At 34.9% G+C, this 23,193-nt stretch overlaps 1 protein-coding gene across 2 annotated transcripts in view; it reads right to left on the minus strand.

Annotated features, from left to right (window-relative positions):
• The window catches only part of KCNMA1 (potassium calcium-activated channel subfamily M alpha 1), a 516,744-nt gene that overhangs the window by 85,395 nt on the left and 408,156 nt on the right, over positions 1 to 23,193 (minus strand). For both annotated transcript variants that reach the window (XM_082310136.1, XM_082310135.1), the window contains 2 exons: positions 17,937 to 18,023; positions 13,660 to 13,736 (listed from right to left, as the gene is read on the minus strand). In XM_082310136.1, coding sequence (XP_082166262.1) covers positions 13,660 to 13,736; positions 17,937 to 18,023 — 164 coding nt within the window. The remainder of the gene's footprint in view (positions 1 to 13,659; positions 13,737 to 17,936; positions 18,024 to 23,193) is intronic.

Genomic DNA, 23,193 nt, shown 5'->3' on the forward strand with positions numbered 1-23,193 from the left:
GCAGCTAATGTTCCTTGACCTAACTTGCTAAACTACATCGCTAGACTGCTTCAGTACAGTGTACCAACCTTGGTTCAACAGCCATCCTTATTCAAGCTACCCAAATTATTCATCTAATCTTGCAGAATGCAATTTTAGTTCCTTTGAGAAAGACTCAGCAGCTAACTTGTCTGTTCAGCATAAACCACGTGATGGCACTAGAAGACCAGACAGAATATATGGTTCTAAACTGGGCTTGGCACACAGGTAGGTACTTGTTTCGGCTACTTTCAAAAGTTAAGCTTTCTCCAGCTTGTCTGAGCATGGTCTTCCTTTCCAAATAGGATAGCTAGGAGTTTGGGCTGAAACCTGAATTCAAAATATAGTGATAATTAGTCTTGTCTTTTGTCTCCGGAAGTCCCCATTATTGACCGAAGTCAAAGTCTCCACATAAAGCTTCTCAGAACTATCAGAGCATGTCAAAGCATGTTTTCGCACAAGCTGAATTAGATATGCCTGTGCCTACTATCAAGAATGTCCTTGGAAGTTTAGATTCCCATGGAAGTGGGCACAGCGACAAGTTCAGAAAAGGTTTCCTTTTGGAACATGAACTTTTGATGTTCCTGAGAAGCAGTAGCCATATGGTGATACAGAAACACAAAAATTAAATGGTTCAGGTTAATATTCTGTCTGTATCAATTAATCATTTGAATGGCACTCCCCAAGATTTGGCACAGACCTAAGCAGAAACATCACACTTATTAGTAACATAATTTCATTGTATAAACTAGCCCAGGTTTTTCAGTGGCTAAGTGCCTCTCTTCACTCTAATTCACTTGAGTCTCCAGTACAAAAAATGCTTGGACCATTTGACTTCTGTTCATGTAACAATCTACCAAAAGCAGCTAAACCTGAAAAAATGTAGACACAAAAAAAATTTAAAATTCTATTTCCTTACATTTAGTAATATCACATCAGGTTTTTTTTCCCAGACAGCTGCCTATAAACTCAAAAGCTATTTTAATGTAATTATATTTAATTAAATTATGATTTTCATTTGCTGGAAGTACAGGCAACAATATAACAACAGAGGAACTGATTCACAGTGGAAAATACACTGCAAGTGTCACTTTCTCTACATATTATAGAATTAGTACACTAAATCCTGTGTACGTCATTGAATATGTAAATCGATATCTGCTACTTGACCTAAGATTCTTACAAACAGCATTCATTCTTACAAAAGATACTCATTGTTTCAAGAAGTTTCATACAATGGTCTGTGAATTTATTTACCTTGGGAAAAAAAAAAGCCTGCTTTTATTTAAAAAAAAAAAAAAAAAAAAAGAAAGAAAAGAAAGAAAAGGAAAGAAAGAAATAAATGCATTAAGCAATTGTAGAAGCAAACCAACCCAACTGGGGCACCATGACCAAAGCAAGCCCTGTAATAGTATAATGACCTTTAATGAGTGTCTGGGGAAACAATACAGTCCTAGCATAAAAGACAAAGGGCAAAACCCATCATGGCTCCACTGACACTAATTCAAAATGATTTTCAGAACAACTAAAGAATGTAAGAGAGGTAATCTGATCCACCAATCTGACCTCACTTTGATTCTGGGGCCCTGCTGCTGCCATTTCTAATTGTCAAACACTCTACATTTCACATCTGCTCATATTTAATGAAAAGCTGACTCTCACCGCCATTCTTTGAGTTAACTAGCTCTGTCAAGATGGGCATCATACGACCCCTGTGCACTGCAAAGAAAATACACTGATTTCTATTGAAGCCTTGCCAGTGAAACATTGCATGTGTGTGTATATATATTTTAATTGGAAAAGAAAGGCTTATGCTGCTTTGCAAAGAGCGTGAATTGGTATTGATTTTTGTACTTATTATTAACGGTCAAAGGTGACTAGTCTCACAAGGGGAAGAGTAAGATCTCTTCTGATTTGATGGAGTGATGAAGGGGGGAAAAGGCCCTTGAAAGATAGGATGCTAAAAATCCTCAAAGCTGTCAATATCACTTATCCTTCAAAATATAACATAGATCTAACATGTTTCCCAACAGTATTGTTTTTGGTGGCAATAACACCATTATTGTGGAGGTTTTTGGCTCAGCAGGCAACACAATCAAAAATGTTTACTTTATCTGCCTCTGTAGAGTCTTAAGTGAACTTGAAAGCTATGGTAAACGTACAAATTATGGTTTTTCTTTCCTTGCCAAACAGTGCTAATGGCAGAAATTCTACCCATTTGTAGGGGACATATTCATTTAGCCTGGTCTGGTTGCTGTTAACACCAGTGCTGAGACCCAACCACATATCTCTGTACTAGTCTGTATTAATGCAAACTATACCAGGCACTGTGTTACTGAGGCTGTTAGGCTGTGTAAGTAACACTGCCTGCAGTAATTCTCAATCCAGGGAGGTTTGTTGTTCGCTTTTCTTAACAAAATATGTTTTGCTACGTTTTGCTCTGATAAAGGTCTCTCTAAAGGATAAAAACTCCTATAACTTAGAATAGAACTTAAAATGGAACCATCTCCCTTGAGGCGATGCATGAGTTGCAACTCATGGAAAGGACATTCAGAGCGCTTATACACATATATAGAGAGAGAAGATTTCTGGTAAAATCTCTAAGAAATCCTATTAGAATCAGTTTGGCACAGTCTTCAGAAAAAAATGCTAACAAAAATCACAGTATTGTTACACACTCCACATTTGTGACTAGAAAAATAGTTCAAATGTCAAAATAGTTTAAGCAAAGTCATTCACCACTTGGACTATATACTGCAATACACATACGGTATCAAAAGGCAACCAGATCCATAATGTACTAGCTACGTTATACTCTTACTAATGGGAAGGCATTTTTATCCATGATGACTTGCAATGTAAAGTGGACATTCTTCCCAATCAAAACTCCTAATACTCCTTATAGATGTATCTGAATAACTTTATAGTTTTTCTTTGCCATTTGGATAGGGAAAACAGTTCCTGTTCCAAGACATAGTTTTGCCTGTTATGAATATCTAAAGAGAATGAGAAAATATGAAAAAAAAAAAAAAATCACCATTTTATTTAACAATCTTTCTCAATTGTTGACATCACACCTATAAAGGAAGCTTTGGAATCCCTACCGCTCGCTCAAGAATTAATGGCTATGCAGAATTGTTCTAACTTCTCTGACTTCTCCCTCTCAACTCTGATCTTTCAAAAGAGGTTTAAGGGCATATTCCAGAATGGTACTGTCCTATGGGTCAAATTCTACAGTTAATTTCAAAAAGTTTGCATCAGGAAGTTTGCATCAGGAAGTTTGCATCAGGCTAGCCCTTCTAAAAAGGCACTACTAAAAGTACAACCATTTTTACTAAGATTTCTGCAGTTTCAGTATTAGATGGAAGGTCCTGCTTTATTGAAAATGAAGGGTTACAAGCAAAACGAAAGATAATGGTAGCAGTACAGAATAGAATTCCAGCTACTACGGTTCAGCTACTAAGTTGTATCCTGTATATTTATTCACTGCCTATTTGTATGCTGCTCTAGTGCCAGCACTATTAAAGCTGTCCACTTAGCACCAGTCATAGATTTAGACACAGGCCTGTTCCTCCACTGAAGCACTTATTGTTTAATTAATGACAATTTATATTGTATGAATTAAATAAAAAAGATGTCACCAAACTGCACTACTAAGGTTCTGCATGCTATTGCAAGAGCATGCTTCATAAAGAGCACACAAAGCAAAATAATGAATTAAATTTTTCATATTAAAAGTAAATTAAAACAGAAATATAAATACAGAGCTGTATAAAAATTTGGGTTTGACTTTTTTAAAAAGCATCAGCCCAGTAAAACTCACAGAACTACAATGTACAACACAAGACGGGGATGATACCACAGACACCACAGACATGGAACAGCATGTGTTGGTGTTAAAACTTACAGGCACGTAAACTGGTGGAGCAATCATTAACAGAGACAGAAGAAAGTGGGAAGGCTCTCTCAAGGGTGTCCATGTTACTATGTACACTGCCTGACATGCAAGAGCAGTCACGCTCAGAGCGTCCGCAATCAAAACAACATGCCAGTTTCATTCTCTTGTAGATGGACATCTTGGCTATAACCATGTGTTGGATGGGAGGAGAGGAAGAGCAGCAGGTTAATGGCAAGGTTATATATATAACAAGGCAGCTGGAAGGTAATTTAAGGGATTTAATACAGGCCTTAGTTTATGTTAACAGTCTTGACCCAGGAAAAAAAGTGCAATGAGATTATTGATAACACTTTGGCTGTACATGAAAAGTAGGGCAAAAGATAAATTGCTCTTTATTTCTGTTCAGTCTTATAGGGTGACCGCAGACAAGGGGAAGAATTACTGTTTACAGTCAAGTGTTTGGATCGAAAAAGAACATAGTAAAAGCAGAGAATCCTAAGAATATATTTTTCCCTTGGCACAATTAATACTACCGGGCTAAAATGAAAAGAAAAATCTAAAGCTGCTAATCCATTAGATATTTTTGGCCTATCCTGCTTCCTGTAAAAATCAAAGACTTTTTATATATCTATATATATATATGTATGTATACACACACACAAAAACACACATACACATATATTCTTACATACACACTCACACACACATATACATTATACAGATACATACATATATATACATATATATAAATATATTTATACTTAAACACATGCTAATAATTTCTCTGTATTAAACTGTGCCAGGGAACTCCTTTATTGCAATAAATTACACATTACTAAAGAGTTACAAGATGTGCATAAAATTTTCTGAAAAATTTACTTCATTTACATTGTATCTTCAGGAATTCAAATTAACTCTTGACAAAATACCAAAATTTGCCCATATAAGAGACACAACTAATAATGGTAAATATGCTTGACATTAAAATCAGTTCACAAATAAGGCATCACCAAAAGCACACAGAGCATTGGTCCATTGAAACATGCTGAACCAATCATTGGCATGTTTTCTGCTCTGGATTCAAAGGTAGATCAAGAACCAAATAACTGAATGTAGAATTAGGGGCTAATTCCAAAAGGTTAAGGTGCCAGGTTAGAACAGAACATTTATATCCTTCACTCATGGGAATGTCCTTGTTATATATTTCTAGAAATATACTACATCCTATTTTATAAAAGCATGTGTAATTACAATTGTCCAATTTTGTATGTTACCTGAATCACAGGTATGTTCAAGTCTGAAGAAATGCAAAGGCAACTTAGATTGTTTCACACGTTGCACTGAACCAACACTTTTGGTAATGGTTTAGATTGAACTGACTCAATTATGCTAAAAACAAAACAGAACACTGACAGGCAAAAACAAAACCTTAAAAGCAAATGCAGAAAAAAAGGTAATGTTTCTCTGGCCTGTACCTTCAGTTTAGGATGTCTTTTTTGCATTATGGTAACGACATTAAATTTAAAATAATTTCTCTTTTTTTTTTTTTTTTTTTTCCTCCCAGTTTCTTAATGCCACAGTCACCAGGGAAGTGGGATTGAAATCGCTTAAATGGGTCAAGTCCTGTTCTAAGGCCTTGATGACTTGCCATACAGTATACTTGTCAAGCAAGGGTAACATTATGATTGTGGAAAACAGGCATTGAGGGAGATGAATGAGTGATCTCTTCAGCAGCGACTCCATTCCTCTAAAACTTTGCTCACATGACTAATGCCATGTTCTTTTAGCATCCTAGTAGAGTTATCTTACAGCTGTTCAGAAAGTCATCATGCAGCATCAGGCTTGTTCATTGCAAGGTACATCATTCCTCAGAGCTTGGCTTTTAGTAAGAAGGTTTCCACTGCAGCTTTTGATGCATACACATTCAAACTACACAGAAAATTCAAAACAGCATTTGTTTTCCCATCGTTTCCCTCTGTCTAACTCTTCCCAACACATTCTTTAAAAAGGAAAAGTTGGGCAGAAAAAGAAAACTGAAATATGTTATCAAAAACGTGGAAGTCTTTCCACTATGCCTATTTTATTATGTTCACTTTAAGAAAATGAAAGAAAAATAAAAGGCATTTGAGAGACACACTGACAGCAGGTGAGGTAAAATGCAGGCCCATTTTGTTTTAATTATAGCTGTTTTGAAGGACTTTTTCTAATTAAATGCTGTAGCAAAACACACTGCTCAGAAATTGTCAACTGCTATGTCACTGGTTAGTAACAGTCCCTGGTTTTCATTTACTTGTAGCCGTATCTTGTCAACAGTCGATAACAGGATAGGACACATTTATGAAAATTAAAAGAAATCATCCTTAAGGGCAAAGAGGGTTGGGAAGAAAAACTTTTTGTACCATTTTCATCAGACTTAAACCAATGAAGTGGGAAATTTAAGCCCTTCTGTACAATAAGGGAAGGACTCCATGGCGCTTCTCAAAAGCAATGCCCTTTCAGGGACTGTTTTTAACTATTATTATCAGTTGTTCTGCAGATCATGCATCATTTTAATATTTCACATCATTAACATGCAGGAAACAGGCTTGGACCTGGAAATATAAGTAGCAGAAAGGACTTGCTATAAGGGTTTCAACCAGTATATAAGCAACCGCATATCAGAGCAATACATTTTGGAAAGAAAACATGCTGTTACTCTTCATTCCTTTTATACAGTCATTGTTACATTCATACCAAATACAATACTTATTTTCTTTTAAATAAAACAAAACATGGATTATTAGTAGGGATGACTAGTGACAAGATCAAAGACAAGACAGAAACGATTTTAAATGGTTCAGCCACAGACATACCATTTCCTATAAAACTTCCATAAACATTAACAAAAAATGGGAATCATCAGAGAGACAGGGGGACCTCAAGAACAGCCTCTGGGTGGGTGTTAAATTCACCTGTAGCACCTGCATAAGAATCGACTCATTTCTATTCATAGAAATGTTATGGATGTTGAATAGAATAGTTATTTGCAACTAGTGAAAATGTAAGTTGGGACATAAAGGAAATTACTTCCTTATTTTCAAGTGAATAATAAATGGACAAAAAGGAAGAACAGATCCTTCTTCTTAGTATGATGACAATCCCACAGCATTTGTAAAATGAATTAGTAAAAATATCAGGGGAAGTTATCATGGACATGGAAATCAGACTACTTAAATAATTTACTGACAAAACAAGGCGTATATGAACTACTCATCTTCTGATTTGTTAAGAGCAAAAAGGAAAGCAAAATTTCTGGCTATTATTTATAAAGTAAATGAATACTTTTAAAACTTTTTTTGTTGCCATTCTTCTCAGAAGGCAATAGCCTTCCATTCTAATAAGGAAGAAATGTGCCTTAGATGTCTAAGCTTCTAACAGTACCTTGCTTTCTGATCTCAAAAACTCAAAAAGTCCAGTCAAAATTTCCAGATTGTCTGGATCTGAGGTGTTACTTAGAGTTCACAAACAGTAATGGGAAATATTTCCAGCTGCAAAAATAAGCAAAGGAAACTGCAGATTATTCTCTACCTAAAATGTCAAGGAACAGCTCCTTTTTATTTCAAGCAAGCAGAATATAGTGTCTCTTCATCTTTGCTGATTTTTAACCACAGTCTACCTAATCCTCGTACTCCACCTACCGGTATAGCAGTTTTCCTTGTGACCTCAACGGTAACAAAAAGTAGATCTACGAGGACATCTAGTGGATCTCTAGGAGATAACAGCTGGTTAAGAGGATGATGAACTGGAGGTTTCTTGACCAGCAAATGGTAAAAAAAGGTCCCACTACACTCAAGAATTGAAATGCATACGGTATCATTTCAATTCATCAGGTCCTCATGATCCACACTATGGGCAGAATAACAGGAGCAGCAAAGGACGACCAGACTGATTTGATCGCCTTTTAGTAATGCTGGTTACTATCATGAGACTGAAATATTGAAAGGCCTTCCTCCAGCACAACTTCAGTTTCGTGAAAAATACAGCAGCATATCTTAAACTGTTTGTGAGAATTTCTCTTAACACAACAGGCAAAGCTATCTCTCCATTATTTAATTTTTACAGAAGAACTTCAAGACCACCAAGTCAGCTTGTTCACTATCTTCCAATTTTTGCAATCAAAGGCAATTGGTTAGTTGTTTGCTATAATTCATACGGTGCTGTTCTCTGTCAAAACTATAGAAACAGCAGGTGACCCGAGTGGACATTTTGCCCTATTTTAGTAGCTATCAGAATAACTCACAGGTTTTGAAGTAATGGCACATTTATAGACCAATTCATTTTAATTTTCAAATCTGATCATGACCTTTCCTTCATTACCTTAAAGACGACTCTCAGCCAGTGTACTCTCAAAGCTAACTGCATTTCTGAACAAACTGAAGCTATTGGGGAAATGGAAAAAAAAGTAAGTCAAGGTTACATGACCTTTTCTTTTTTAATACTCTCTTAACATGAAGAGCTCTTTTATTTGTTTGTTTATTACTATTTAAACTAATTTATCTGGTCCAGAAAGGCCTCAACATAGACACATACTTAAAATAAATAAATTTCTTCAAATAAATCCAAATTAATTCCAGTATTTTGCCTCAAAGTCAATAGGATTCATCATTTTATCCATAGAAATTAGTTTTCTTCTGGTTTATTATTAAGTATTGATTCTTATCATGCTGACCTGTTTCACAATCTGCTTTTCTGTTGCTGCCCCATCTTTCTTCTATGCTGTTCTATTGGCTGAAAACAGATCTTTGGAGAAATTTCTGTTCTGTTTGAATGCCTTCTACCACAACAGGATCTCAACCCTTTAGTTTGCAGGCACCACAATAAAATAAATATTAAATAATGATAATCATAATGAAGGCCATCACAATTCCAAGATGGCTAGCACTTTATCATGCAACTCCAGGAGTGTCAACTTCTGCTTGATTTTTTGCAAGATCCTATGGTATGTACAGCTGAGAGGGGAAAAAATATCTCAGTCCTGATTAAGACTTGAAGTGTTATCACACAATAAATTTGGAATATCTGGTGAAATGTTGAAAAAGTCTCATAGCCTCACTTATTTAGAATAGCTGCAGTTATACGGTATGGTTAGCAGCCTCAATCTGGTACAGTAATGCCTCACTGCAGCTATGAAATGTTTGATCCCTCTTGCTGTTTGAAAGATCAAGCCCATATAATCCCAACACTGCCCTATACCAGTACATTTCTTTGCAGTGCTTGTATTTCTAAGCAACAAATTCTTTCCATATCCCAAATGCTTGTGTTTATTTAAATTATCACAACTGTACACACTAAAAGTGGCTGATGAGAGCCTTCACAGATTCTGTACACTTTAAAGTGCTATGACTTAGACTGACATGAAGTGGTCTATAAAGTTTGTATTCTATATATAATAATAAAGTAAAACTTTACAGCTTAGGTCCTGAAAACTCAGTGTGGCGCTACTCATGTAATTAATTCAAAACAAGCAAGCTGGGGGAAATAATCACTGTAGCTTGTTTCCTGTTGAAGATATTTGTAGGTTTATACATTAAAAGTTAGCCACACATTTAATTCATTGTCTGGCTGTACCCCCATCTCCTTTTGTTTTTGTTGGGTGGTTTTTTGTTTGTTTGTTTGTTTGTTTGTTTTTGGTTTTTTTGTTTGTTTTTTTTTTTTTTTTTTTTTTTTTGCCAATGCAGGGAAAGGAGTTAGTTAAGGACAGTAAAAGACTGCTGTGTTGCTCTTTGTGCCAGCTATGCAATGGAAAATACAAAGTACAAAAAACCTGAACATGGGTCTGACAATGAATTGCACTTAACCAGGCAAACAGTGCTATAGTGGTAATTACCCCAGCCTAACCGATATCCCTAAAAATTCATGAGATATTTCTAGAATCATTTCAAGGAAATGCCATTGCCAAGATCTCATTTTCAAATAGGGATAAAAAATAAGGTTGTGGAAAAAAAGAGGCAAAAGGTGGAAGAGGGGAAAACTGCTGTATTTTCTTCAACGTCACCCTAATCTCCATGGGTGTAAACGATGAGAAACTTGTGGGTATGACGTCACTGCTACATGCAACATAAATAAAGAAAAGAACCAAAATACTGAACAAAAATACTCTCTGCTAGAGAAAGACAGGTTGGACCGCACTCTGGGCTACAGGGAACCCATTTTTACTCACAATAGATCACTATCAGTGTGCAGTTAAAATATAGTAGGGGCCGTGTTCCAAGGCAGCAAGAGGAAAAATAAATCAAAAGTTTGTCAATTGTCATAGATTACAAGAAATTCCTTCAAACACATCAATGTACATATGATATGTCCCCTCTGGGGTTCAACCCCCAACGTTCACAGCAAGCACTGTCACTGGAAAAAATATATAGAGAATTAGACCATAGCTGTTGCACAAAATGAAAGAAACAGGAGGAGTAGGTCATCCAGTTTAGAAATTTCATCCCAACGTGGCTGCATTTTATATAAATATATACATGTATTTGGCCCCTTGCTGCAAAAACTACAGTTAAATGGAATAGGAAAGAGATTGAAAACATTAAGAAAAAAATATTAACAATCTGTGAATAAAATTTCCACACAAGCATTTCTCTGGACAATGTGACATCAGCATTCATATGTTATTCAGGGAGTGGGATGGGTAAGGGGAAAGGGATGGCAAAGAAACTGCAAAAGGAAAGCAAGGTTACTTTAATTATCCCTGGCCTTGTGGAAATGTACTGATCTACCCTGAATTATTAATATTAGGCCTAACAGGTTTGGACAAATGGCTATGTAGGTCAGACTCACATTTAGACCCCAACAATACCACAAGCTAATGTTCACACAGTATCTAAATTGATGTGCAACCTCAGATATATTATTTAAAGAATGTGGTTTTCAAGTGTCACAGGAAGCTGCAATAATTAATGCCACCATAATTAAGTTTTCCATGTAAAGATATTCTTTCACATTTAATTCACCTGAATGTGTCAATAGTTTTACAGACAACCTTTCATTTCATCTTACATATTTTCCACATTCAGCTGCCTCCAATTGCTATGTTACTTGCTAATTAAAATATATATTTATCATATAGGACTACATATACGCACGTGTGACTATTTGCAGTGTCTTTGAAAATCAAATTGACATATTAGCTGTTGACAGATCAGTTGACAGTTTCCTAATTCAATAGGGAAACAGTTTTCTTAATTTATGCTTTGTTTTGGTTAGACTGCATTTTTAAGACCAATGATTTGTGTAGCTTACAGATGGATTACATAGTTAAGATTTTCAAAAGTGATTAGTGATTTGAAAGCTAAAGCTAAGACATTTTATGTGAATAATAGACTGCACTAAAGACTTACCTTTTTAAAAAAAAAAAAAAAATCAAGTCCCATAAAAGGGGATCTCAAGATTGTCATCAAAATTCAAGAGACCAAAAATCACTAATTACTGTTGAAATTTTTCACTTACATGTTTTGCTGATTGACAGAACTTTAAAAGCAAAGCAATTGTATTATTCCTAATAGTTGTGAGCATGCTCCTAAGTGGAAGCTGTTCTCAGCTGTACTGTGAGCTGTCAGCTATCATGGTATCTGTGATCGTATGTGTGTGCATGTAGGAAAGGAGAGGGGAGAGGGCAAACGGGAGGAGAGAAAGAGGGGAGACAATGAAAGGGAAAGTTAAAATTTTACTCTCACTGACCATTTTTTTTTTTCTTTTTCACCTGACTCAGAGGATTCCCTCCTTAGTGTTCAGTGCTCACTGCAGCAGCTCTGACAGCTGCCTCCTTCAGCCTCACTAACCCCATCATTTTGTTTCTTCATCTGTCCAACACCCTTTCATTTATTGGACTGATACGTGTGACCATGCCATTTGCAACACTTCCTAGTGCTACACACAGAAGTTGTCACTCTCACCTCTCCATGGCCCTACTGCTGGTATATATCCATTGTGTTGTCTGGGTCACAGGATACTGTTTTCTCCCCAGTTTCCTACTACTGAAGAGGTTACACTGATTTTCATTAATGTATAACAAAGGGCCCTCAACCTTTATACTGTGAATTCCTGATTCCTGTCTTCTAACAGATTTCAATGAAAAGTGTAGATCTCACATTAAAATGACAGATCTTTGGAATTTATTTTTTTTTTAATCAACACATGTATGAAAACCATACACTATGTGAAGGGGGAGTAGAGAAGAAAATGCAGATTTTCTTTTTTGACAGAGTCAGATAAAATTAAACAGGTAACATATTTCCCTTTAACTGCTGGGTAATTTGGAAAAAAAAAATGGGTTTGAGAGGTACAGGCACCTCGAGGCATCTGCAACTGGCTTTACCAGAACTTACTCAGAAGCCTCATTGGCTTTGGCAGCAGTTCAAAGGTCACAATCTCACATGGATAAACTGTTCTTGAACAATTTTTTTCCAATATGTTAGGCAATGCATACATTCCTTCCACATGAGGCATGCTTTCCGTGTGCTTTGCTCTCCTTGCGGCTGCTGGGAGATAAATACCATTTTCTGTCAGTGTTTCAGCTGCTTTCTCTCAACTATGCTACTTTGTTCCACACTCCTGTTTTTTTTTGTGGGGAGAGGAGTTTCTTTAAAAACCCCAGTGATATTTTGTCTTTTTAAAATCATCTTCAAGAATTCATCAATTTCAGGCACTCCTTAATAGCAGAGAAGGTCCAGTTTAGGCTTTCTTCCATCCTCTAAGACAGTGCAGTGATAACACTATGACTGGATCTATAAATAAGAGAGTTTTTTTCCCTTTTAAAAGTAATGGTAAAATAGACATGGTTAAACTCTTCTGAGATCTTTCAATTTACCTGATCAGTATTTTTGAACAGAATGATCTCTTTCATGGCAGAATACCCTGGAATGCACATAAATATTCAGATATCCATTGAGAAATGGATCCCTAAATCCTTTTGATATCAGTATTAGAAACACACATGGGTCAAACACATCTTTGGCCAAAATGTGGTTGTGATAGTTCCTGCAAAAAATCCTGTCAAAGTGTATATGTAGATAAAATGCTAATTTCTATATATTTATAAAAATACAGATGCAAAGTCTGATCTAAATTCAAAAACTCAGTGATTTCTTTATGCAAAATTTTCCAAACAATTTAAAGAGCAGACCTAAGAACATAACTAAACTAAATATTAGCATTACAGCTAATCTTCTAAAAGGATATAGGTAAGAGGCACTAATATTTAATTTCTTCCAGACAATCCCTTCCTCCAGTAAAACTGATTGTTTATTTCAATAATAATTTATTTCAATAGGTATATGATGGAATATTATTTCCTAGTTTCTTCTTTTACAGAATCATGTTCAGCAAGATAGACAAAAGTTCTTTACAGAAAATTATTGAAATAACTGGATTACTGCATGGTATAAATGACAGCAGAACTTCACTGTTAGCTTATTCTTAACTCAGAAACCTCCACAATTAGATCTAGCTTGATTTAATTCTTCAGGTTTTGTTAGCTTTGGACCCTAATGGACTTTTTAATGAAGAAACAGGTGTGAGCGGTGTGAAATGTAATAAAAATACATGGACTTCAGAAATGCAAATGGCACTTACTATGCTGCTGTGCATTTTTTCTTAGTTTTTCTGTACCACTGTGTAAAACATGTAAACGCATGTACAGATATTCTTCGAGGCTGAACAGTTCATGAAAAGCAGAGGAAGGGAGCGATAGAAATATTACTTACGCCGTTTGCAGCCACATTTTTTTATCCTTTTGGGATCCGTGATGTCATCATGACAGGCCTTGCAGTAAAAAAATGCCCTAGAGAGACAGAATGGAAAAACTGACACTTTTCTTAATCCATACAAATGAAATTAGGCCCACATTTCCTCTTGTTGCAGTGCCAAATTAATGAAACATGCCAGCACTAATTTCCTTTAATCTTTGAAAAGGTTTAGACATTTAAAGTAGGAAATATTTGCTGCAAGACCATTAATTTCAAACATAATACTCCAAATTAGTGTTTCTTTTAATACACTTTTATTTGAAAAGTAATTGGGAGAAGGGATGATAATTATGACATAGTGTATCAGTGCATTTGTCTTTCATCTTATAAAAAGAGCATCCAATTAATTTTCTCACAAAAATATATATATAATGAATTCTCTGTTCTTATCAGATATACCAGCTTCTTGGTTGGTTTTTTTTTTTTGGTGGTGTTTTGGTTTTTTTTTTTTGGAAGCATTGTCTAGCATCCTGGGCTAATTTTTCAGCCTGGTCACAAGTAGGACTTCATTTTGGATACAATGAGAGATTGCAATGAGACCAATGTGACAATAACATCAGATATGCTATTTACAAAAGAAACCCAACCAAAACCAGAAAGGGAAAGTCCTATCCAAATAAGTTCCTAAAGGAACATATAAATGAAAGAACTGAAATAATCTTGATTCAGACTATTTTTTTTTTATATCGGAATAGAGCAGAACCATTTTGGTTTTGAACAGACAAAAGCCAAAATTTCAAACAAAAATACACAAATAACAAGGTGAACCATCTAGGTTTCCATTTAATGCTTTTGGTTATGAACTTCTACTCTTGCATCAAATGGCTCACCACTAGGTGAAACACAAGGAGAACTATGGAAGACAGAAAGGGTAAACATTTGACTTCATATAAGATTAGAACAAAATTCCAATTTAATAAATATGCATTAGACTGCCCACAGGAGAGTTTAATCATGCCTGTCAAGTCAATATGTCATGTAAGGCTGCTGTGACACATCTCATGAGGATCACACAGCTGGCCTCTAGCTGGACAGTTACAGTTTCCCAGGATTCTTGCTGGAATAACAAATTAAACATACTTTTTAACCTGATGAAATTTCCCTGTACTTATCCATATTCAGGATATGTCAGCTCCATGCCTATCTTCCTAACCCTCTCTCATTGCATACTTCTCAACACAAATTGGCAGTAAGAACCAAAGGTGCCACTTTGCAACCACCCATGGATTTTGCCGATGGTACTGTTCATAGATTTAGGATGGTTGGATTGCTACAACAGTATGGAACAGTAACTGGAACAGAACAATCTACAGTCCAAAATATAAAAAGAAAAATAAACAATATTAATACACAGCCTCTGACAGTTCAGCTAGGATGATTGCTACTAATTCTTTTTCGATTAACTTAGAGTCCACCACAGGTGGAACTATATTAAAGGAAATGTTGGGAAATATGAACTAGATAAATTTGTAACTATTTGAATTAGGTATCTAAGTTATTCTACACCTCTGAATAATGGCCCAGGTAAAGTGGCCCATCAGGAGGAAGGTAGCAGGTCTACCATATGATATACAGACCAGAGAACAGAAATTTAAATTTGCAGTAAGACCTCACTGAATGTTATTAATATTTCTAAAATCAAGATAGCATGCAAGCTACTGATGGAAGACATAAGTCCTAAATATAGCAGACTTAATTTCTCTAAGAAACATCCAGGAAGATTATTCTTTCAGGCTGTGATATTGTCTTACTATTTCCAAGAAGCAAAATGTAAAAGGAAAAAGCCTTCTCTGAGCATTTGCATGCTTTGCTGGAGAAAGTTTCTGGACTTCAAAATATTCACTTTCCAACAAAAAGAAAATAGACTGCCTCCAAGGAAATGAGAATAAAATATTTTTCAAACCATGAGTCGATGTCAAGACATAAGCAAGGAGCAGAAAACTGCCTCCATTTTTAACAATTTCTCCCCAATCCAGCTGTAAGCCCCTGTATCGAACAACAATCCACTATCACACAAAACTTCATGACAGGAATTTGACCTAGGTCACTTCTATAGATCATGTTTCTGAAGTCCACTGCAGGACACATGTCCTAAAGAGTACCTTCAATCCTATGTGCAAAGTCAAGAGCAAACGCAATCCTATGTGCAAAGTCAAGAGCAAACGCCTGAAGTGATTGCTGCGATAAAATTATCCTTCTATATAATTGGGTTGAATTAAGCGGATTTGAAGCATGTAGATTTCTGATGTTAGTACTAACATGCAAATGGATAAAGATGCAATTAATATAATTCATATTATATTTAAACACTCAACATTTTACATGAAGCTATTTACCTAGGCATAATTGTTTCTAATGTGAAACTATTGTTCTAAAAATGCAAAAGTAGTTCTAGTAAGAAGAGTAATTGAACATTGCACGTTATATTTCACTGTGAAATATATATTTGATATATATGAATAGCTTTAGCTTAAAAGAGCTGAAATTTCTCCATTAGCATGTAACACAAAACCAAAATAATTTAATTTGAATTTCAGGTATATAACACGTTTAATTTTGCTTTATTAAAAAAAACCCTTTTTTTCCCCCTCCAAAAGACTTCAATTTTAGAACATTTTTCTGACTCTGATTCATAGCTCAAAAGGGTGAAATCAACACTTTAGATAATTGGTTTTGTTAGTTGAAACACATCTGATAATCATTTGCTTTGCACAGAACAGCTAAGCAATGTGGTAAGGGAGGCAGCATGTTTCTAAATAAAGCCTTCTTGCAAAAAGCAAGGCAGAACTGGGAATTTTGGTTCAGCTTGCTATTAGATAAAATGTACTAGGCGAATGATGTGTAAATTTTCTCTAAACACATTAATAACAGTCAACTTCTCCCTGTTAAAAATGCTATGCCAGGTAATTTTTGCTTAGAGTCTCAAATAATTTTATAGGAGAGTGTTAAATGCCTTATAAATGAAGAAAAGCTAGCATCTCAGTAAAAGAATGTGAAGATGGTTCTGTATATTCAAATGGAGAAAAGCACCAGAGAGGAAAAGAACTATATGCTGAAAGGCAGCATACCTGAGGCAATGCTGGATGTAAATACTCCAAAGATGGTGCTAGAAATATGAGAGGACAGGAGCACTGCTGTGCTGTTCTGTATGCTTCACCTAGCCAAAACCTATCTTAGCTATTTCAATGAAGATAGAATTCAAGTTCTCAGTGATTTCACTGTTTTGATGTTTTTACTTTAAATATTTGTAGCAAACATGCATTGCTTAATGTAATGTAACATGCATTGCTTTCACTGTAATTTAATCATAAAAACTTTAGGACTTAGTAAAGGTTATGACTTGAATATTTCATCATTCTAAGTATAAGATTTAGTTAAAATATCTGCCTCAAGGAGAACATCAAGTAAAAATCAGATTCTTGATAGCATGACTTACAACTAAAATACAAATTATGAGGAAGTTGCAAATATTCCTTTTCTTTTTTATTTTCTTAAAATCTTACAGACATTGAATAATTATTTTTTTTTAAAGTTATTTTCTCACATTGCTCTTTTATTCCTTCCAAGCATATCATAAATCCTAACAAACAAAAGTACACAAGTTTGGTTCCTAAACACAATGTCATAAAACCCCTTTTCATTCAACCCAAATCTAATCAGCCAGGTACAGCAAACCAGTAAAGTTGTCTAAAATGTTTGGGATATACTGCACTGTTGTAGTTTGATTTATTACTATGAGGCCATAGAGTATGTAGTTCCAGTAAAGAAAAAATGACAAGAACATAAGTATTATTCTGCTAATGCAATTACTGAATGAATACAGTAGCTTGGTCACATCAAGTATTTGCTAGAGTCTATGCAAATAAGAACTACTCTAAACCTGAAACTCACACAAAAGTGTAATCCTGTCCTCTCTCAAAGTAATTCCACTGAGACAAATTAATTATAGAGAAATCAGATAAAAATATTTTACATTTTCTAGTAGGACTCAGAAAAAAAAACCTCTTCATTTCTTTTCACATCTGCTGTGAAATTATTGCATTTCCATGATATTTAGGACTGCAGTTAAGAAAATGGCATGCACACATGGTTGGTTCACTAGAGTACCAACTCAATTCCCCCTGAGAATCTTTAAACAGATAATAATGAAAATTAGGTGAGGTGTTTACATGTAAAGAAAAAACAGAAATTAAATACTATATGTTTAAATTTAAAGATAAAAATATATTAATTACCTTTTTACTTCTTTGGCATCACTTGCAATGAAGAATCCTAAAGTACCTTCTTGAATCTTGACATGGTTTCCAGGATTGATTAATATACTGCTCAGTGAAACAAGAACAAAAACAACAAAACATTAAGTTTAAATTACTATTAACTGAATGTTCCAAAATAGCTTTATTTGATTCTGTTATAGGGGACCCACTAGTTAGGAAAGGCTGCAAGGAAATTTTAAGCCATTCTTCCTTGAAATTTCCAATCAAATAACAGTTTCACATGCTTTTTACAAAAACTTAAGTTTGAGACAGTCACATGCCTCTGCCTATTATCACATCATTTAAGTGTTTACGTCTGTTTTCTTATGTTTTTGCATTAAACATAGACTATACAAAATAACAAAGCCTCTCAGAAACATGATGTGTGAAGCTGAGCATTTCAGCCTTCTTGCTCTGCCATGCAAAATGGTGAAAAATTCACAATACGGTGAAAAGGGAAGAACCAGCAACCACCACTCAATAACAATACAAAAATACCATTTATGAAGCTAAACCCTTTGATGCAAATTTTTGCCAGTTTCTAGTGAAATAGAATGTTAATGGGACCCCTATCTGGACATACAATATTATTGTTTAAAATAATAAATACACACATACACTCAAGGGGAATGGTACAAGACAACCAGTCACGATAGCTGAAAAAACATAAAATGAATAGAAAATTTTTAAAACACTGCTATGCAGCCATGGAAGAACAAAAATAACCCAACCACACTGACAGAATAGCCTCAGCTAAATTTGATGAAGGAAATTATAAACTGCTATCAAGAAGTGAGGTACTCCATGTCTCTCCATGAAATATCTGTTTTATTTTAATAATTTAACACTAGATTTTAGGTAAGGCAATCTACAAAGTACAAAGCTAAATATGAATATACAGATAGAGATAGATGTAAATATATTCTCCAATAAGTTTTATTAATGTGTAATACAACTAAGCTTTTGACCTGTTAAAACTTAATAAAGCTTGGCAAAAGTTCTCTCTTTTTTGTCTTTTATTAAAGCTTAGCCTTTGTAAGTCAAAATGTAGTAATGGCACACATATGCAACTTACAGTAAACAAAGACTACCAGCAATTTAAACACTTGTGGATTTAGCTAAAATTGATTTTGGGGAAGTATATATATACGAAAATAAATAAAACACATTTCTGAACAGACATACATTATTAAAGTTGAAAGCCAAACATCTTCCATGTTATTCTTAGGAGGGAAAATGGGTCTCAGCAGATCTCTTATTCAAGATGTTATTTATTATCTATTTATTAGTAATAAATTAGTGTGACAAAAAAATATACCTGAAAGCTTTATAATGAGCACATTGTTTTGTGTGACTACACATACCCACAAGGCCCTATGAAAAGAATATGCAGGCTGCAAAATAAAGCATTCATGAGTTAAGAATTAAAAGGTTCGTCATGCAGCCATAATTCAGCCCCCATTAGGTAGTTGTTATGATACAATTCTTAATTTAACAGCCACAAACTACTTTTTTTTCTTGAAATCTGAAACTTCATTCAGTGGTGTTTTACTGCCGTTACTCCAGGCATGGCTTCATGTAGTTTATCTTTAAAATCAGCATCATATTTTTCTTATGTGTTTTTCTGCAGTGTTCATCACTATAGCATGCAAAAGATTCACAAATACATAATTTATTTTACAAGAAGAATGAAGATATAGTATTATTCCATTTTACAGGTGAGAGATTAAGTCACGATGAGATATAGTAGCTATTAATTTGGGATGCCTACAGGCCATTTTTTTAAGTATTTAGCATTGCATAGCTCCATATGCACCTTCTAGGGACTCTTGCTCTAAGAATGCTCAGCATTTCCAAAAGCCCAGCCTCTGGCTCCCAAAATAATAAACACTTAATCAGAAGTCATCTGTAAAAGGTTTGGTTTAAATTATTAGCTCACTCTCACACAGATATTCTGTGGCAGAGGCTGGAACAGAAATTAAGTCTCAAAGAAAGCATTTACCCAGATATCCTTCCTTTTCCTTCATTCACAGTTTCAAGCTTTGCAACAAAAATGAGAGGAGAACTACAGAAAATGGAAGTCACCACCACAGAAAGCAGGTTCATCTCCACAGCACACTTCAGCAGTATTGCAAAATATGAAATGTGATGGTGTAAATAATGCCTAAATTATGCACACAGATAAATGGGATGAATTTAAGTTGCACGGCTAAACTTTGCATCTGGTATTTCTTTTGTTAGTGTATTGGGCTTAATAGTTGCACTTGCAACTAAAACATTTAGCTAATGAAGTTTTAAAATGCAATTTCACACATTTTAAAATGGAATAAAACAGACAACAAGAAAACCCCGAACAACCCCATGAGAATTTCTTCATATGAAATCAGACACTCAAGTCACAAACAGGTTGGAAATATGTAGATTCCCTGCATAAACTTCTGTCACTTGAGCCAAGAGAGCATTTACTAGCTGTTACAGAGATACCTTAACAGGCCATCACTAAGTGAGATGAGACATACACTCTACCAGTACGCTTACAAAGTCGAGAATGGCCTATCTTAAGCCTGCGAGCCTACGCGAACCTAGATAAGTCACTTCTCAAGAACCAGGAGAGAATCTTTCTGGCACTAACTCTCTAAAGTCTTTCTGCCAAAGCTTTCTATTGTGTCCCTAACTGCATCCGTGTTTCAGTCTTCATCTTTCCTCTTCCTTGTCTGCTAACCTTTAATCTGCCATTATGCTGAGAATTTAGCTGTTAAACTCAAAAATCTTCTACAGATGCTAGTCTCATTTATTTCTACTATACTGTTCCTTCTAAAATATGCAAAGACTTGTAATATGGTTAGGGTTAGCTATTTTTCTTAGGTACAAATAGGTACTGCTCTGTCAGAAAAATACTTTTTTTGCCCTTATTTCATTCTTTGCCCTTAATCACAGAAGTATTACAGCTTTTCAGTGACAACAGATGAACACATTTCTTTACATAGACCCACCTTGGTTTTTTTAACTCATCCCATTCTTGGAGATAGATAAACCATACCCAAACGGTAAAAAAATCCTACCAAAAGCTCAACAACCTGAACTCCACAAGCTGAGGTAACACCACTAGATATGTAAACGTTCACTCCCCCTCACAGAACTTAAAATTTGACAAAGTAATAAGCAAATGAAGCAGTTCTTTTAAGAGGTAGTGAACATAATCTTAAATCAGAAGTAACTGTATTTAGGATGTAATGAATTGTGAGCATGATTTTGTATCTCAAGGTTTTCTGAGACACATAAAATCAATTCAGATGGGTCAGTGTACAGACTTTATTTTTGTCAGATCTTATACTTCATTCACATATACTTATTTTCACAAATACAATGTATCACAAAATATAGATGTGATGGCAGTTAATGCAGTATGACCCCAGCAGCAAAACCTTCTGTTGGGAATAAAAATTAATTTGCCCCATCACTGCTATTGGCAAAGAGTTACAGCAAAGGCTCATAAAGTTTTGGGTTTATATACACACTGATATTTAACCAGAGCAAGATCATGAGCAATTTCTACTGAGCCTATACGGATTTATTAAACATGCTGCTTCTTAAAGTAGCAATTGCATTATTTCTTATGAGACCTGTAGTGTCATTAGCTAAAGTTATGCTTTGATAAGCATTCACTCTAATATGTACAGCAAGGGAAATGTTTGGAATTAAAAGAATAGAATATAAGGAACAAAGAGGACAGAGAAAAATAAAAAAGGCTTATGAGCATACCAGGAAGAATGCATCCATCGGTTATTTAGAGATGCATGTATCTGTTTAAGCACATCATGAAAATATGCATATATACATATATATCCCCACAGCTGAGAAGATAAGTACATGGCAAAGTAAACTGGAGTTTTAAGAAAGAAAGCTTCAGCTAATGTCTCATTTTTATGTATCTCCAAGGTGGGGAGTTTTGCAGATATAGGAAGATGTAGGTAAAGGGAAAAAAGGGCAGAAACTCATTACATTTAATAGCAATATATATAGCTAATCCATATGCATTCTGTGCTATGCACTGGAAAAAATGCTGTTGAAAATGACATCCCTGATTTTTCCAAATATATGTTTTTATCATAAAATATAATTCTATTTTTTTATTTCCTAAATCATCTCACAAAATCAAGCAAGGAATGCCAAATACTTTAAAAGTTTCTAAGAACTTGATCAAAATTTTGTAATTTTATAACATTTCTAGTTTAGGTTACCTCAGAAACTAATCAAGTAATAGCAAGCTCAAAAAACTTTTAGTCATAATTTCCTTAACAATTCCAGTTTCAGAAATACATTCCTCAGGACAAAGCTTTTCATTACAGGGGTCACATGTCATTGCAAAAAAAAAAAAAAAAAGATTATCTTTTGACTTGCTTGCTCCTTCTCACATGAACATTTAGAACATATGGCAATTACAGCCTTGTAAATTGGATATATGTAAATTAAATATGATTTAATGTGTTTACAGGGAATTTAATGTACTTCACCAGCATGAACTTAGGAGAAGCCAGTTCCATTACTCTATGATAATACAACGATTTGTAAGGCAGTTATGGAACAGTATATGCAGTGTGGAAACCTCTGCTTTAAACTTACCTGACGTCTAGCAAAAGTTAGCCCATTTACTAAACAAGATTCACTTGGTGACTAGATGCAAGATCACACATCTAAGAGCAATGAAAACGTCACACAATGAAAATGTAGAAACCACCCTTGAATTCAGTTGTACTCTCAGGAATGACAGAATGAATCATAGAATGGTTTGGGTTAGAAGGGACCTTGAAAGATCATCTAGTTCCAACCTCCCTGTCATGGTAAGGGATATTTTTCACTGGAACAGATTGCTCAAAGCCCCATCCAACCTGACATTGAACACTTAAAGCTCAGGAAAGAATCAGGAACAACAGTATCTATACAGTTGAAACTGAGTTCCCAGACTGACTGAAATATAAGCAGGTGAAGCACAAATGGAGAATTAGTGCACATTTGAGATGCACAATTTAAAAAAAAAAAAAAAAATTCAAATGTGGACAGAAAAATTCTAGACAAATGCTTATGGATCTCTTTACATAGATCGTTCAATGAAAAGTTAAGATAGGACATGATGACTTTTTCATGTCAGTGGAGAAGAGCTATCTGTTAGAACTGACTATGTTAATTTTGATCAATTTACTCACTTGTTGGATTATATTTTTCTGATGTTTTAAGT

Source organism: Platalea leucorodia (genome assembly GCF_965183815.1).
Source record: "Platalea leucorodia genome assembly, chromosome: 4".
NCBI lineage: Eukaryota > Metazoa > Chordata > Aves > Pelecaniformes > Threskiornithidae > Platalea > Platalea leucorodia.